The sequence below is a fragment of the Hyaena hyaena genome, unplaced genomic scaffold, assembly GCF_003009895.1.
Source record: "Hyaena hyaena isolate Hyena2069 unplaced genomic scaffold, ASM300989v1 scaffold_54, whole genome shotgun sequence".
NCBI lineage: Eukaryota > Metazoa > Chordata > Mammalia > Carnivora > Hyaenidae > Hyaena > Hyaena hyaena.
In genome coordinates, this window is record NW_024080685.1 from 2,572,901 (window position 1) to 2,591,201 (window position 18,301).

The 18,301-nt window shown below is 37.2% G+C and overlaps 1 protein-coding gene across 3 annotated transcripts; it reads left to right on the forward strand.

The window, feature by feature from the left end:
• The first annotated feature begins 4 nt into the window (after window positions 1-4).
• THAP6 (THAP domain containing 6) lies at window positions 5-17,993 on the forward strand. Of its 3 annotated transcripts, XR_005528254.1 has the most exons (6): window positions 5-137; window positions 1,035-1,137; window positions 2,536-2,743; window positions 8,186-8,311; window positions 14,111-16,602; window positions 17,956-17,993. XR_005528254.1 is itself a non-coding variant. In XM_039230949.1 (5 exons), the coding sequence occupies exons 2-5, from the start codon at window positions 1,058-1,060 to the stop codon at window positions 14,363-14,365; spliced, it is 669 nt and encodes a 222-aa protein (XP_039086880.1). In that variant the 5' UTR covers window positions 5-137; window positions 1,035-1,057; the 3' UTR covers window positions 14,366-16,782. The 3 variants fall into 3 exon arrangements, 2 of the variants coding, with proteins under 2 accessions (XP_039086880.1, XP_039086881.1); XM_039230949.1 differs by lacking the exon at window positions 17,956-17,993 and having other exon boundaries at window positions 14,111-16,782; XM_039230950.1 differs by lacking the exons at window positions 5-137; window positions 17,956-17,993 and adding an exon at window positions 395-522 and having other exon boundaries at window positions 14,111-16,782.
• The last annotated feature ends 308 nt before the right edge of the window (window positions 17,994-18,301 follow it).

Below are 18,301 nucleotides of genomic sequence, written 5' to 3' on the forward strand. Positions count from 1 at the left end.
GCCGCCAGCGGAGCTGATATGGCGGCTGAGCACGTGACCCGGGGCAGCCGGATTTCCGGTTCCCGGGGCTACGGAGCGGAAGTGAAGGGAAACGCAATCTCAGTCGTCGACGTTAGTCGCTGACTTCGCTGCTAACGGTAATAACTCTTAGGTTGCCTCTTCTCTCCACCTCCCCCCACCCCCATCGCTGCTCGCCCAAACCCTGGGCGTGGTTCGGGGCGAGGTGGACCGCAAAGGCGCGGAGACGCCGGCTGGCCTCTAAAGAAGGGACGCTATCCGGCCGCATCCGCACCTGTGACAGGGCGGCCCCTCCCTCTCCCCCTGAGGTGGCCTGGAGCCTCGAGAAGGGGGCGGAGCTCCGCCAGGCCTCTGGGCTCAGAGCGGGTACTGGCGCGCTCTGCTTTTACAGCTACTGCGCTCACCCGGCGCTGGGATCTGCTGCTGCTTTTAGTTCTTCATTCCTTTAAAATGTGTATTGAGATTTCCTGTGTTCCAGTCACCAGCTTAGCATGGGGACAAAAAGTGAGAAAAAGTAACCGCCCCACCATGCCCTCTTGGAACTCACAGACTGGTAAAGGAGAAAGACATTGATCGCAGAATCACTGACATAATTAAGATTACAGCTTCGAGAAGTGCTAGGAAGAAGTGTGTGTTCCGTAAGAGCTAATGCTAGAAGGGATCTGATTCAATTTGGATGCCTAGGAAGGTTTCCCTGGGAAAGCAACACGTGAGCTAAAAAGATGAGCAGGAGTTTGTGTGCAAAGGCCTTGTTGCATGGTGCCTGTAAGAAGGCGGAAGGGAAATGTACACGCCTGCAAGACTGAGTCAGACGCTCCCGAGTGTGTAGTGAAATGCGATTTGCCTTATATCGAGGCAAGCCCCCGGAAGATATTTAGAGCTGCTGGTGTTGGAAGAAAATATTTGCCTTCGGCTTTCTAGCAAGATTTCACATTACCCAAAACATGCTGGGAAAAGTAAATGTGTTCCCCTTAGCTTTGAAGTTGCTAACTCTTACCGTTCTAATTTTCTTTCAGTTCTGTTATGAGTTGCTAAAATCATGGTGAAATGTTGCTCGGCCATTGGATGTGCTTCCCGCTGTTTGCCAAACTCCAAGTTAAAAGGACTTACGTTTCACGTGTAAGATTTTGTCATAGTTAAGCCAAGTACTCTCGGCCTTTATAAAAAGCCAAAGACAGTTATACTTAAATCTTCAGTTTTGAACTTTAGTTCCCAAACCTTTTTGAAATAAATAGCCTTTTAAGTAAATTTGAAGTGATACACTTACATTTTTATAACTTAGTTTAAAAATTTAAGGTACCTGTCAAGGTATCAGAGGCTAGTAAACAAAAATATCAAGTTCATTTTTGCTAATATTGTTACTTTGCGTTTTAACATACCTTCAAAGAAATTCAGTTTTGTTTATATGGAGTTTACAGTCTGAAGGAAGGATCTTTGCCCAAATATGTTCTATCCTTTCTAATTAGAAATAGATCAAACTTACACTGTAGGGAAAATATATAAATTACAAGTTCAGACCAAGGGTTCTTTAACAGTGTTACAGGTAAATCAAGTTGATATTAATTTTAATAATTATTCATCTGCTAAAAGTTTATTTTGCTGCTTGCGTGCCAGGCACTGTGCTATGTGCCAGAGAAAGATCTGCTAGATACTTCTCCAGATGTGAGGAAATAAAAAATGAGTATGTGTACCCCACTTTATTCCAAGAAGAATTTGAATCAGCTTGGAAAATTAGAAAAGATATGGTTATTGGTTTCCAGATCTCTCAAAATAGTTTTTATCTCTAGAACCCCAAACTGCAGCTGTTCTCTGCCTTCATTCACTAAGAATTTATAGACCTGTTGTGTGTTACATGCTGTACAAAGCAACTTTCAGATGCTGACAGAAGAATGAAAGTACAAGGTACTCTGTTTATCTGGGATAAATTCTGGATATTGCTTCACATAGAAAAAGTCCCAAGTAATAATATCATATATAGATGTAGAAAAACCCCCAATTGTAGATCTTAATGTAAGGTTGAAATATCCATTGAAACTTTTATTTATGATATGAGGAAAATTGAAATGAGGACCATATGTCGGCAGCATGATTGGTAGAAAGATCTATTAAAACCGAAAGTTCTGAGGTACCTGGGTGGCTCAGTCGGTTAAGTGTCCAACTTCAACTTAGGTCGTGATCTCATGGTTCGTGGGTTCAAGCCCCACTTCGGGCTCAGTGCTGACAGCTAGCTCAGAGCCTGGAGCCTGCTTCAGATTCTGTGTCTCTCTCTCTCTCTGACCCTCCCCCGCTCACTCTCTCTCTCTCACTCTCTCTCTGAGAAATTAAAAAAAAAATTTTTTTATTTTCAAACAAACAAAAACGAAACTTCTATAAGCATGATTCATGATGGCTTCCTGAATAGCCCATTTCCCAAAAGTAATAACAAACTTATCAGTAAACCAATGTAGTCACAACCTTAGTTCAAGTATTTGTCAATGGCGCTTCATTTTAGAGTGCTTTTTGTATGTTTTTTCCTAGATTCCCCACAGATGAAAACGTCAAAAGAAAATGGGTGTTAGCAATGAAAAGACTTGATGTGAATGCTGCAGGCATCTGGGAGCCTAAAAAAGGAGATGTGTTGTGTTCAAGGCACTTTAAGAAGACAGATTTTGACAGAAGTGCTCCAAATATTAAACTAAAACCTGGAGTCATACCTTCTATCTTTGATCCCCCATCTCACTTACAGGTTTGTTAATGAGACACTGTCATTTTTATGGTACTATTGAAGAACCGTCACCATTCAGCGTAATGTTATTATTGTCTGCTTATTCATTTGAAGTCCATTTTTTGAGTTTTGTAATTTGTAAGCTACTTTTTCAGGTTTTATGATATGTAGTAGGAGTATTTTACCAGTAGCCACTCAGAAATATTTGTATGTTACGAAGATTTGGTGAAGGGGACTGACTTTAGGAGTTGACATAAGTCAGGATTTGTATCTAAAAAAGGAGGAAAACAAGAGGGTTGAACTAAAGTTCCAAGTTGCCAGTCTTCTTCATGCTGGAGCAAAAATCAAGAGCAGAGCCACTAACAGGACCCAAGTATACTTTTAGAGCCACATACATTCAAGCTTAAAGCCTAGGTAGAACTAAAAGGAAGAAAAGCAAAAGAGATGAGAATGGGAGAATGAAAGGAGAGAAGAGGTAAGAAAAAGACAATAAAAAGATTGTATAAGTAAAGGCTAGTTGAATTTTGTGGGTGTTTTCTCAGTGATATTAGTGCCAGGTTGACTGCCTCACCTTCATTGTCTCTCTTGAGTTAACATATGGCAAAGTTTTTCTAGACACCGATTCCAGTGTAGAAAATTCAGGGAGAGAGAGCCTATCCGTTCCCAGAACAATAGTAATGAACCTCCATTGAAAGATACCTCCTTCCTGACAGCTGTTAACAAGGGAAGTACAGATGGTCCTTGACTTCTGATTTTTTAACTTTATGACAATCCAACAGCAATACGTGTTCAATAGAAACCATACTTTGAATTTTTAATTTTCATCTTTTCCTGAGCTATTGATACGCAATACAGTGCACATGGGAGTATGCAATCCCATACTCTTATGATGCTGGGCAGTGGGAGTAAGCTGTAGCCACGTGGTCATGAGGATAAACAACCAATACGCTGACAACCATTCTGTACCTACACAACCAGTCTGTTTTTCCATTTCAAAACAGTAATCAATAAATTACATGAGATATCAACACTTCGTTATAAAAATAGGCTTTGCTTTAGATGACTTTGCCCAACTATAAGCTAATGGGAGTATTCTGAGTATGTTTAAGGTAGGGTAGGCTAAACTACTATGTTCAGTAGGTTGGGTGTATCAGATGCCTTTTCAACTTAGAATATTCTCAATTTATATAACCCTATCATAAGTCAAGGAAGATCTGTAATCCAGAAGTGTACGTGCTTCTAGATGGTCTTGGTCACTCTCTTCACGTGGTCATATTCCAGTGCCAGAGTGATCAAATAGAGACTGCCTCACTCTCTCTCATATTAATCAGTTTATAATATCTTGTGCAATTTGTTGTAAAGGATTTCCTTATAGCGAAGTCTCATCCAGCATTAATGTTGAGAACCTTAAGAAATGTAGGCATACTAAAATCAAACCATAAGTTACTAACTTTCAAGAACTATATCCTATAACAAGAAATTTTTCATTGTAGGAAATTAGATGACACAGGCAAAAAGAAAAGAAAAATTATCAATAATCAGCTAATCCAGAGATAATACTTTTAACACTTACTTCAATGTGTATTTTTCCAGTCATTTGTATATACATGTTTGTGTATATATTCATCTCTATTTATATATTCTTATAAAACTATAATTATACTCTACATTTGAACCTGCACAAACAGAATTTGAATGGATGGGTCTACTTATATATGGATTTTTTTTCAATAAATATACAGTGCAGTACTGTAAATGTATTTTCTCTTCCTTAGGATTTTAGTAACATTTTTTCTAGTTTATTGTAAGAACATAGTATAGAATAGATATACAAAATATGTGTTAACTGTGTTATCAATAAGGCTTCCAGTCAACAAACGTTAGGCTGTTAGCAAACATTAGGCCATTAGCAGTTAACTGTTGGCAGAGTCACAAGTTATACACGAATTTTCAACTGTGCAGAGAAGTTGGTGCCCCTAACCCTGCATTGTTCAGGGAGCAACTATATATCCTTTTCTTTCTTTCTTTTTTTAAATTTTTTTAAATGTTTTATTTATTTCTAAGAGAGAGAGAGACAGCGTGAGCAAGGGAGGGTCAGAGAGAGAGGGAGACACAGAATCTGAAGCAGGCTCCAGGCTCTGAGCTAGCTGTCCGCACAGAGCCTGACACGGAGCTCAAACCCATGAACTGTGAGATCATGAGCTGAGCCAAAGTCGGACGCTTAACTGACTGAGCTACCTGGGTGCCCCTATATCCTTTTTTTAATTTGTTTCCATCTCATTCCCTTCCTCCCTCCCCTTCAGCTTCATCTCAACATTTATATAGTGTTTATTATGCACCAGGCACTATTCTAGACCCTTTGGATATAAACTCATTTACTTTATAAATGCCCATGAGAAAGAAATACTTTATTACTCTCATTTTATTACTTGAGGAAACCTAGGTCCAGAGAGCTAGAATATCTTCCTCAGTGTCATATTAAATGGCAGAGGCCGGATTTGAACCCAGGCATTTTGGCTTCAGAGTCCACTGTTTTTTGGTTTTGTTTTGTTTTTTAGGGAGAGAGTGCATGAGCAGGGAGAGGGACAGTGAGAGAGAGAATGTTAAGTAGGCTCCATGCCCGGCACAGAGCCTGGCATAGGGCTCGATCCCACGACTCAAGATCATGACCCAAGCCAAAATCAAGAGTCAGACTCTTTGAGCTACCCAGGTGCCCCTAGAGTCCACTGTTAAATACTACTTTCCATGATGCTAAATATTATCCACAACAATGGCTTTTAAACTCTAGTCTGCATAAGAATTATTCAGGAAGCTTGTTTAAAATGGAGAATCCCGTGGCCCAGAGAATTTGACTCACTGAGTTTGCGCTGGAGTCCAGAAGCCTACACTTTTTTTTTTAAAGTTTATTTTGAGAGAGAGAGAAAGAGAGAGAGAATCCCAAGTAGGCTCCACACTGTCAGTGTGGAACCTGACGCAGGGCTCGAACTCATGATCGTGACCTGAGCCAAAATCAAGAGTCGGACACTTAAAAACCTTAGCTTTCCAGGAGCCCCAAGAATTCTGACTGCACTTTTTCACAGGCACCCCACACAATTGTGTTGCAGATCTATGGATCATATTTTTAAGAGAAACCTCTATGGAACATCAATTTTTAAACTAAATTTACTGAAATATACGTATGCAAAAGTGCACACATCGTAAGTATACTGAGCAATACATTGTCATAAAGTGAATACACTCATGTAACTCCCTTCATACCAAGGTATAAAATATTATCAGCATCCCAGAAGCCTCTGCATGCTCTTTGGCAGTCACTACACCCCCAAAGGCAACTACTATCCTGACTTCTATCACCATCCATTATATAAATGAACTCAGATAGTATGTACTCTGACTTCTTTAGCTCAGCATTTTGTTTGTGTAATTCATCCATATTTTATGTGATAATCGTCCATTCATTTTCTTTGCAATATAGTATTCTATTGTTTAAATAAACTTTCACCATTCTACTGTTGATTAACATTTAGGTTGTTTTCACTTTGGGGCTATTATGAATGGTGCAACTATGAATATTTTTGTCCATGTCTTTTGGTGCACTTAGGTTCACATTTCTGCAGAGTATATGTACAACTCTCTTAAAAGTGGAACTGCTGGGGGGTGCCTGGGTGGCTTAGTCGGTTAAGCGTCTGACTTTCGCTTAGGTCATGATCTCACGGTTCGTGGGTTCGGGCCCCGCGTCGGGCTCTGTGCTGACTGCCAGCTCAGAGCCTGGAGCCTGTTTCAGTCTGTGACTCCTTCTCTCTCTGACCTCCCCGGCTCACGCTGTCTCTCTCTCCCAGAAATAAATAAAACATTAAAAAAAAAAAAAAAGTGGAACTGCTGGGTCCTAGGGATGTGTGTGTTCATCTTGAGCTGTTATCACTATAGTTTTCCAAAGTGGTTTTGCCAGTTTGTAGTCTTACCATCTGCATGGAAGTTCTGGTTCTATATCCTTTGTCAATACCTAGTGGTATTGGTTTTATGGAACATTTTTAGTGACCAGGTGGCAATTGATCTTACGTATGAACAGTGGTTTATGTAGCCCAATCACTATTGTATATAGGTTATCATCTTACCATTTTAAACAACACTGTGGTGAACATGATTCTAGCCAAATCTTTGTATGTATCCTTATTTCCTCAAACTAAATTCCTGGAAATAAAATTGGTACACCAAAGATTATACACATTTTTGAAGCCTTTGCTTTTGAACAGATCCTCAAAGTCCCACCAGAAAGCTGGTACCAATCTTCTCCCCAGTATCTATGCATGAAAGTGTCCATCCACCCTATTCCACAGTGTAAGTTGTGTTTTTAACCTTTTTTAAAATTGATAGGCAAAAATGGCATAAATATTGTTGAGTCTCCACATTTTGTCATATGTTTGTTAGACATTTGTATCTTTTGTGAGTTACTTATTCGGATCCTCTGCTATTTCCATCTTTCTTAAACTATCTGTAAAAACATTGTACATTGAAGATACGACTCTTTTAACTACCATCTGTGTTGCAGTTTTTTTTATATAATTTTATTTATTTTTTAATGCTTATTTATTTTTGAGAGAGAGCACAAGCAGGGGAGGGGCAGAGAAAGAGGGAGACACAGAATCTGAAACAGGCTACAGGCTCTGAGCTGTCAGCACAGAGCCCAATGCAGGGTTCAGACTCCCGAACCACAAGATCATTACCTGAGCTGAAGTCAGACATTTAACAGACTGAGCCACCCAGGCGCCCCATGTGTTGGAGCTACTTTTTGTGATTTGTCTTTAGTGTTAATTATCACATTGGTTTGGTATTTTTTGTTTTGTTTCATTTGAAGTTCAGACTTTGTTTTTAAATAGTCATTTCTATATTTTTTATTGAATTATCTGACTTTAGCCTTTCCCACTTTAAGATTATGTAAATATTTCCTAATTTTTTCTAGTTCCTAAGGGTTTTCATTTGTACATAAATTTTCAGTACTAGAATTTCGTCATGATTTATTATATACAAAGGATGTAACTATTTTTCTTAATTAATTTTTACATGACCTACAGCTTTTTTCCACTTATTTAGAAGGCCATTTTTTATCCTAATGCCTTTTTACACCTGATCTATTTCTAGATTTTTCTGTCTCATCTTAGGAGAGTAGCAAGAGTAGCACACTATTTTAACTGTTGTTACTGGGTAATATATCTTTAGTAAGTGGTAGAACATATTCTTTTCTCAATAGCACTTTTTTTTTTAGGAAAATTGGTGTTTCTAGATGAACTTTAGAGTTATTTTCAGGAAGTTCCTTTAATCTCAGAGGAATTTAAAATTTACTGAGTTTTTAAAGCAATTTCATGAAAAGAAATATTAATTCCACTACACAAAGTAAAGAAGGAATAAAAAATGTAAGAAAGGACAGAAGTATCCACAATGATTTTTATTAACTCTTCTTAACAGGGGAAAAAAGAAAAACTTCATTGTAGAAAAAACTTCACCCTCAAAACCCTTCCAGCCACAAATCACAATCACCAGCTTGTTGGTGCTTCCTCATGTACTGAAGAATTCCAATCTCAGTTCACTTTTGTAAGTAAAATTACTTACTGAACTAATGTTGATATTTTTTAAGATAATATGTCTTCTCCATTAGGATTAAACTAGAGATTTAGGTGTTTGAGGGTTCATTTAAGTTTATTTTGAGAGAACATGTGCATGTGTGTGCATGCTCATGCATGAATGGAGGAGGGGCAGAGAGAGAGAGGGAGCAAGAGAATCCCAAGCAGATGCTGTGCTGTTAGTGTGGAGCTGGAGGTGGGGCTCAGTCCCACGAACCATGAGATCATGACCTAACCTTAAACAACTGTATATATATTTAATGCCCCAAAATAGTACTGCTTCCCAGGGCCATTATAATTTTTATATATGCACTATTAATATATACAGGTAGTTAATCCTTTGGTACATATTTAGTTCTAAGAGTGCTTTCATACAGCTATTTTTACCAAGAAAATGCAATAATCCCTTTAAGTACTGCATTTTCTACATGGAAATATCTAATAAAAAAATATAGTTACGTCTTTAGGTTTTCTTAAAGAACAGTCATACACTTACAGAGTTCTCAAGCTTGTATTATTTATTCATCTCATTGTGTATTCATGTTAGAGCCCCACCTAGAACCCAGGTCTGTTTTACTTTCTTGATTACCATAGCTTTATAATAATATTTGAAATAGGGCGGTGATTGTCTTCCAACTTTGTTAGTTTTCAAAGTTGTTTTGAATATTCTAAATCTTTTGCATTTTCATGTGAATTTTAGAATCATTTTGTAACAATTTCTATAAAAATGCCTGCTGTAATTTTAACTGGGGTTGTGTTGAATGTACAGATTCATTTGGGAAGAACTGACAGCTTAATGAAACTGTTTTCAGTCTTTGAACCTGTGAACTCATTATATATACACATTTATTTAGGTCTTTAACTTCTCTCAACAATCGTTTGTAGTTTTCACTGTACACATCTCTCATTTTGTCAGATTTATCCCTAAGTATTGTATGTGTTTGGATGCTATTACAAATGGTGGTGTTTTGTTAGGTTTTACTGATAGTATATGGAAGTTGATTTTTGTATGCTGATCTTGAATTTGGCAAACTTATAAACTCACATATTAATATAAAAGCTTTTTTGTAGAGGCTGTTAGAGTTTCTACATAATTGTGTTGTCTGTCATTAAAGATAGGTTAATTTTTTCTTTCCAATATGGATGCCTCATTTCTTTCTTGCAATATGTACTGCTTTGAACCTCCAGGGCTTTGCTGAATAGAACACTGAGAGCTGATCTCCATGCTTTGCTCCTGATTTCAGGAGGAAGGCATTCCGTCTTTCACCACTGAATATGATGTTAACTGTAGGTTGTTCATAAATGCTTTTATCAGGTTAAGGAAGTGCCTTTCTGTTCCTAGTTTGCTGAGAATTTTTATCAAAAATGAATGTTAGTTTTGTCAAATGTTTTTTCTGTACCTATTGAGGTTTTCTATGGTTTTTCTATTTTAGTTTGGTAATATGATTAGTTATATCAGTTGATGTTTGGATATTAAACCAGCCTCAGCATAAACTCAATTCTTCATGGTATGTTATCTTTTTATATATTGTTGAATTGGATTTATTAAAAATTTTTTAGAACCTTTCCTTGTATGTTCAGTAGGGATATTGGCCTGTAGTTTTCTTTCCTTATAATGTTTTTGTCTGGCTTTTCGAATCAGAATAATGCTGACCTCAATGAATAAGTTGGAAAATATTGCCTCCTGTTTTGATTTCTGAAAGAGTTTGTATAGATTTGGTATTATTTGTTCCATAAGTATTTGGTATAATACTCCAGTTAAACTATCGGGGCCTGTGATTTTGTGGGTAAGGTTTTCTTGGTAGCTTGTATCTTCCAAAGGATTTGTCCCATTTTATCTCATTTGCCAACTTTATCAGTTTAAAATTGTTCATAATATTTGCTTCCTGTCCTTTTAATATATATAGAATTTGTAGTGATACCATCCTCTCCCATTTCTGATATTGGCAATTTGTTTCTGTTCTTTTTTATTAATGATCAGTCTGCCTAGAGATTTGTCAATGTTACCGATTTTGTCAAAGAACTAGCTTCCATTGATATTCTCGCTTTTTTGTTTTTGTACTTCAGTGATTTCCATTCATCTTTATTATTTTCTTTTTTCTACTTATTTCAGTAAAATTTGCTCATCTTTTTCTAGTTTCTTAAAATGAAAGCTAAGGTCACTGACTTGAGACATTCCTTTATAATAAAGGCATATAGTGGCATTAATTTCTCCCTAGGTATTGCTTTAGCAACACTCCATAAATTAAATGTTTTCCTTTTCATTTAGGTCAGAAAACTTTCAGATTCCATTTTTCATTTGTTCTTTGACACTTGAGTTATTTAGAAGTGTGTGTGTGCTAAGTAGTTTCCAAATATTGGGATATTTTCCAGATGTCTATTAATTTCTAATTTAATTCTGTGGTAGTCAGAGAATATACATTGTATGGCTTGAAATTGCTTGAAATGTTTTTAAATTTCTTGAGACTTATAGTCTATAATATAGCCTCTCTTGGCATAGCCAAGAGCCTTGTTGGCTCTATAGCCTTGTTCTGTGTGCGTTTGTAAAGAATATGCATTCTGCTGATGGTACCTAGAATGTTTTAGAAATGTAAAAATTGTTGTTCAGGTTTTCATCCTTACTAAACTTCTGCCTACTTGTTCTTTCTCTTATTGAGAGAGGATTTTATTTTTTTGGTATAACTATGTATTTGTTTGATTTTCCTTAAGTTGTCAGTTTTTACTCATTACATTTTGCAGCACTGTTATTGGGTGCTGAATATCTAGGATTGTATGTCTTGTTAATTTAACCCCTTTATTCTTAGGAAATGACCTTTTTTATCCCTGGTAATGTTCTTTCCTCTGAAATCTATTTTGTCTGATAGCAGTATACCTACTCTAGTTTGCTTTTTCATTAGCATTATGTTGGTATACAGATAGTCCCCAACTTATGATCATTCAACTCATGAGTTTTCAGCTTTACAATGGCGCAAAATCAATAAGGTATTCAGTAGGAACCATATTTCAAGTTTCTAATTTTTAACTTTTCCTGGGCTAGCAATATATATAATACTATCCTCTTTCATGATGCTGGGGCAGTGGCAGCAAGCCACAGCTCCCAGTCAGCCATGCGATCACTAGGGTGAACAACCAACACACTTGGAACCATTCTGTGCCCACACAACCATTGTATTTTTCACTTCCAATACAGTATTCAATAAATTACATGAGATACTCAACACTTTATTATAAAATAGGCCTTATGAGACCCATCATAACTGGAGAACGATCAGTATCTTTTTCTAGTCTTTTACTTTAAACCTATTTGGGACTTTTTGAAGTACATGGTTTTCTTAGGCAGCTTATGCTTTTGGGTCCTGATTTTTTAATCTGATCTGGCAATTTCAGCCTTTTAATTGGGTTATTTAGACCATTTACATGTAACGTATTAATATTGTGTGGTTTCCTGCATGTTCCATTTGTTCTTTGTTTTTTAACAATAAGTTATCTAATTTTTGACAATAAATTATCATTTATAGAAATATAAGTAAAAAGAAAAAATTTGTATACATTACCTGTGTAGTGGCCATTGCCAGGGCTTTTCATTCCTTTGTGTAAGTCCATATTCCCATCTGCCATCATTCTATCTGAAGGATTTTAACTTTTCTTATAATGCAGCTTTTCTGGATATGAATTCTTTCAGCTTTTATATATTTCTGAAAGAAGTCAATATTTAGTCTTTGTTTTTGAAAGATTTTTTCATTAGGTATCACTAGATTGAAAGTTTTAGAGATTTTTTTGTTTTTAGTTCTTCAGAGATGTTGCTCCATGGTATTCTCATAGGCATTGTTTCTAATGAAAAATCTGTCATCTATATCCTCTGTACATTCTATTTCCTCTAACATTTCTTTTTTTCTTCGCTTTTAAGAATTTTTCTTTCCCAGTCATTTGAATAATTCGATTATGATGTATATAGTTTAGTTTTCTTCATAATTCTTATGCTTGGGATTTTTGAGCTTCTTTATCAGTGGATCAATAGTTTTCATCAAACTTGGAAAAATTTTGGCCATGAAGTCATCAAATATTTCATTCTACATCAACTTTTCTTTCCATCCCTTCAGGGATTCTGATTACATGTATATTAGGCTATATCTGAGTCATGCCACCACTCACTGATGTTTGTTTTTTTCTGGGTTTGTTTTTCAATATTCTCATTTCTCTCTGAAGTCTATTCTGGATGGTTCATATTGCTGTACCTTCACATTCACCAATACGCTAACAGTTCCCCCCAATGTATTTTTCACCTCACACATTATAAATTTTATCTCTAGGTGTTCTTTTTGATTTTTTTATATCTTTCATGTCTCTACCTAACTTTGAACATGTAGAACACTTTTTAATAGCCTTCTTAATTCCTTTTTCTGATAATTCCAACTTTTGTATCAGCTCTTGGTTATTTCCCATTGACTGGTTTATGGTTCTGTCATCCTACTTCTTTGCATGCTTGATAAACATTTGTGCCACACATTGTGGGTTTTACTTTGCTGGATGCTAGATATTTTTGTGGCCTGTATTTTTTATCTTGTTCTGGGATACCACAAAATTATTTGGAAACAGTCTGATCCTTTCAGGTTTTGTTTATTGGGCAGGAGTAGAAAAATGTTCAGTTTAAGGCTATTTGTTCTCCAAGGTTGAGGCAAGACCCTTTTGTAAGCTCTACTCAGTGCCCTGTGAATCTTGAAATTTTCTAATCTGGCAGGGGTAGGAGTAGCGGCCATGCCCTCTGAGCACAGGGCACTGTCATTCTTTCCTCAGACTTGAGCAGATTTCTGCAGGCACTGAATACTAGAAGGGGAGCCTCTGAGGATCTTCAGAGTTCTCTCTCGGTCTTCCAGGATGCTTAACACAGTCTTCTCAATCTACCAGGCTCTGCCTGGGTTTCCCCTCCATGCACTGAGGCATACACACTCTCCAAGTCAATAAGCTGGGGCATTCGGTGATAGGGTTCACCTCTTAGTCTGCATCTCTCCAGGATTGCTGCCTTCCCTACCTGATCTCTGTTACCCTCATAACATTTTTTATGTCCTTTGGCCCTATGTCGGTTTTTTTAGATAGGAATCAATCCAGTCTCTGTCATCTTGGCTAGAAGCAAAAGTTCTCTTTACTAATTTTAATAGTGAGTAACAGCTTTTCAGAATTATTTTATAGTGCCTTTAAAGATCTGTCAGTGTTACTTTCCCTGTTTTCAACTGAAAAAAAAAATTATGCCCAGCAAACTTAAGCATAACCATAATAAATACTGAAAGAGCTTATATTCTGTCTCTAAAAACTGAAACCTGGGTCGTCTCTATCCTGAAGACCTACTCCAGTGCTCCTTTTCTGTCATCACCTTTGAAATAAATATTTAGCAAAATAAAATCATTAAAAGTTTAACAGTGTAAGATTTTTCTATAGGTAAAACTTAAACTTAGCTGTGCCACACCTAGGGAACGAAAGCTGGATAGTCATTCCAAGTGTCGTCTTCATAGCAAATACTAACCCCCCATAAGCAGTGCTTCCCATCAGTAGCTACGGTACCCCTCGTGTTACGCCTAGCCTTAGATAAATGGGGGAGGCTCTGGGCACCCAAAATACTGGTTCCACTCCCATCTTCTTCCTGTGTTCTTTAAACTTCTAAGTATCGCCAACTTAAAAATATCTTAACATCATAAGAAACAGCTGAGGCCTAGCTAAAAGCTTTTGTCTAACTACTTGTCTCTCCAGTTTAATAACTTGGTGTTTATGTTTTTAGGAACATAGCTACAGTGTAATGGACAGTCCAAAGAAACTTAAACATAAATTAGATCATGTGATCAGCGAGCTAGAGGATACCAAGAAAAGTCTGCGGAATGTTTTAGACCGAGAAAAACGTTTCCAAAAATCATTGAGGAAGACAATCAGGGAATTAAAAGATGAATGTCTCATCAGCCAAGAAACAGCAAATAGACTGGAAGTTTTCTGTTGGGAGTGTTGTCAGGAGAGCATAGAAAGAGACTATATTTCATGAAATAATTCCATGTTATATTAAACCTAAAATTAACATTGGGACAGTTTTTTAGAAAATAATTCTCATTTACCATCATTAAATAATATTCATCATTTAGAGTGCTTCTTTGGCTCTTCTGTAGCATTATACATTTAGTTGTTATTCAAAGACTTTGTTTTGAAGATTTGCAGAAATTTGTGTTAATTATCATGTTTTTGTGTTATATGTAACAATTATGTTTTTATAGACCTAAACGAGTGCCAGTTCATTATTGTAAGATGTTAAAAGCTTAAAAAGATTCCATAAGACTTAAGAAATGGTATCAAATTAGTCCCATTCAGCAATGGTGTAGGTATTGGGCACTGCTTTGGCAGCATCAGATTTTTGGCCTCAAAGGAGTACTTTTATGTATGAATGCTTTACGGTAAGTACAATGAATTATACTTTAAATGTATTTTACTATAAAGCAGAATTCATTTATAACACATGTCCACCTTGGATCAAATCCAGGGTGCTTTTGTTATCAATAGCACCAAAAGATTACACAGCATCCCTTAGTACTGACCCTGAGAATAGCATATGGTACAGATCTGTGGGCTTTTACAGTTGTTGAGAGCCAAGTTGAGAAGACCTCTGATGAGGTCGCGGTTTTCAGTGGTACGTCATTCCCCTTCTGTCTTCTTGGCTAGGAGTACTTCCATATAAACCAGCATAGGTATAAAATGCAAAAAAAAAATGGGTCATAAACCTGATTTTTAAATGGTTGATTGCTGACAGTTCTGAACATTTTGTTTCATTATAAAGGAATCCCTTCAAATTCTGAATGCCAGCACTAGGTGAATATTTTTAAAGCTCCTTTGTATTTTACAGAATATTAGTAATATTGCTGACATTTCTAAAATACAAAATATAAGTGAAATTGGTAAAAAATTGTGACTCTTCCAGTTGTAATAGGAATTAGAGAAAGGGTTAGAATATTTTCCTGTAATTAGAGAGTAGATTACTGTCTAAAGGCTTTTATTTTAAGAAATAGCTAAGTAAAGCTGCAGCTTTAGAATAGCTTCTTACTGAATATACGAAAGAATGACTCTTAGCTATCTTCTGATCCAAGTGTCAGAAATCTAGCTTTTCTCCTAATTTATTATTAAAAACAACTGAAATTAAGAGACATAAACTGTGGATTAAAATAAAAGTTACCAGCTCAAACCCAAACTCTACTTAGAAGCACATGTACATATTCAAACCTATTCAGATATCTATGCTCCAGTAGTTAGAATTTGAGTATCAGTTGTTTCCATGTGTTAACTAGAAATGAATTGCAGTTAGTGCTAAAATATTCATGGAAATTTTATTTGTATTGTCAACAAGGATATGGTCACTTGAATTACCTTTGTATTCAAGAATTTTATGTGTTGATGTATGTTCTATTTTTATGTAGGATTCCAAACCTTCCTCTAAATTGGAATCTTCCCACATTTGAGAGGTCAGCATTATGCTAAGAAGAAACATTGAGGTCATATCTTTTTACTACCTAAAGAAAATCTCATTAGCTACCCATTATTTATTTTAGTTATTTAAGTTTGAACTCATAGTGGACATTCTAATGGGAGGTTTGGGTATGATCTTAGATTTTATGGAGGTACTATGATAGAGATGGAGACTATTTCTGAGTATAAAAATTAAAGTCAGTGAACAATGGAGAACAGTAGGATAGATCCAAACAAAGTATATCCAAATTCGAGCTCTCTACTGCCTGCCTAGAATAACTCAAGCCGGGGAGACCTTTCCAAGAGTCCAGTCCCCATTTGTGCCACAGTCACAGTTGCCACGGTCACTTTTGCTACTTTTGCTCACAGCAACCGCAGCCTTTGTCTTCTTTGTCATTGGTCTTAGTATCACTGAGAGATGGGTAACTGAGAGCAAAATCTTGGTATCATCAAGCACTGGGAACTACCCATTTGCTCTTTATTCATATGGAGAAATGATTACCAACAGAAATCTGACACAAGTAATAGGGCTCTCCCCATCTGCCACCCAGAACAAATGTCTGGACGCAGTAAATACCTCAGTCCTCTGTTCCAGATATTCCAGCCTGGCTCAGTGGGAAACCGTCCTGTGCAGAGCAAATCAGTGACCCCATCCAGAATTCCTCAAGCAGATGAGACCAGCCTGCGGGTTCCACTTTGCTTTAAAGCTTAGAGTAGACTCTGCTTCCTAGAACAAACCAATACACCAGTTCAACCTCAGCACCAAATAAGGTACAAAGGACTTGGCATGGCATTTTTCTCCATATCAAGTTTAAGTCTCTGGAAATATACTTTGGTTGCTAGAGATAATCACAATTATACCACAGCCTTTGAGAAAAGATGAAATGTATGAAAATATATATGTAGGTTTAATAAAAAGGTAAAATATTACAGAAATAATTGAGGAACAAAGAATCCATTATACATTTGAAAAATAAAATATTTTCTCCAGTAATATGCTGTATGTGGTTTTTATAGAGTTATTCAATAAAATGAGCAGAGAAAAATGAAGAGTATATATACTGTGGTTTTGCTTTAATCTCTTCTGCAATTTTTCCCCTTCCCTCAAAATCATAGAGTCTGCTAGGTTAGGTGAGCCAAGTGACAGACCCGCTTTTCCCACAATGTGGACATGCCATAGAGCCCTTTCCTGTTTGTGCCTCCACCAAAACTGGCACCTTTCATGTCACCCAGTATAATAGCTCAGAGCAGTATTTTTAGGTGTGAAATGTGCTCCCTTCAAAATCTAAAAAGGCCTCTTAGGCATCATGCTTCCTTCCTCAAAGTGGGAGAGGCAAGTTGTAATAATTTGTCTTTTACTTCAGAGGGGATGTCCTAGCATGCCCGTGCTCAATGGACACTCCCCAAATTTCACTGATGTATCATACACATTGTCAAATTCAGTGCTTCTAGAGGGAAGATCAAAGGTATAATTGGCTCTTCCATTGGATTATTGGGGGGGATGTGATAGTCAGTGGTCTGCTGGAGACCAGTGGAAGGGGCGAGAGCTGTCTCTACCAGTGCCTGCCTTCTCCAAGGGCCTCATAGTCTTCCTTTTATATCGCTTCCTCACAATTCACATCTCCATACTTCTAACAATTGTCACATCTCTCACCCTCCTCCCTGCTGTGTGTCTGGTCATAGACTGGGGCCGGATGCAAAGCTGGTGCTGCCAGAGATAAAAAAGAAAGAAAAAAAATATTGAATCAGGAGCAGAAAAAGATGTACTTCACAATCTGAGATTCATATGGGAGTTAACAGTGAGCACTAGGAACAGCAGTTTAAGAACAAAGTGTTGAGAACATTCAATAATTCTACACGTATTTTTCAAGTACCGGGAACTGTATACCAGAGAATGTGCCAGGCACTGGAGAAACAACAAAGACTCTGTTCCTGTCCTCAAGGAGGTTATAGAGTAGTAACGGGGGCAGCAAGAAGTGCATCTCAGGAGAATGGGCTGTCTGATGCCTTTCTCCCCAAGGTGCACTGCTTTATAGGACTACACACATACTCAGACTCATATCACACCTCAAGGCTTAAGTGTCTGAGTCTCATTCAGTCTCATTTGTCTAATATTTCTCTTAGGCACATGAAGAAGTTTACAGACTAATATTCTGTGTAACAGCCCATCGTGTGTACTGCTTTAAAGCCCCATACCCTCTTGTGAAGAATACAAAAATGATAAGACGAAGGCATCCACAACCTATAGGGACACAGATGTATGTAACAAAGATGGAGAAGTGGGCGACGCAGGACTGCGGCAATTAAGGTGCCAAGACTGGGAGAGTAATGGAATCTCAAAGTTCCAAAATGGACCATTAACACTAAATAACATTAGTTAAGCACTTTCAGTGTGAGCACTTTCCAAGTTCTGTCCCAGGACCTGGATTCTCTTCGTACCTCCTCGGACATGAGAGTAGAAGATCGACCC

Bases quoted from the DNA above. Each gene is read 5' to 3' on its own strand.
- THAP6 (XM_039230949.1), top strand. From the start codon at position 1,058: ATGGTGAAATGTTGCTCGGCCATTGGATGTGCTTCCCGCTGTTTGCCA. The intron at 2,744-8,185 runs GTTTGTTAATGA...TCTTCTTAACAG, and splicing joins ATCCCCCATCTCACTTACAG to GGGAAAAAAGAAAAACTTCA. The intron at 8,312-14,110 runs GTAAGTAAAATT...TTATGTTTTTAG, and splicing joins TCCAATCTCAGTTCACTTTT to GAACATAGCTACAGTGTAAT.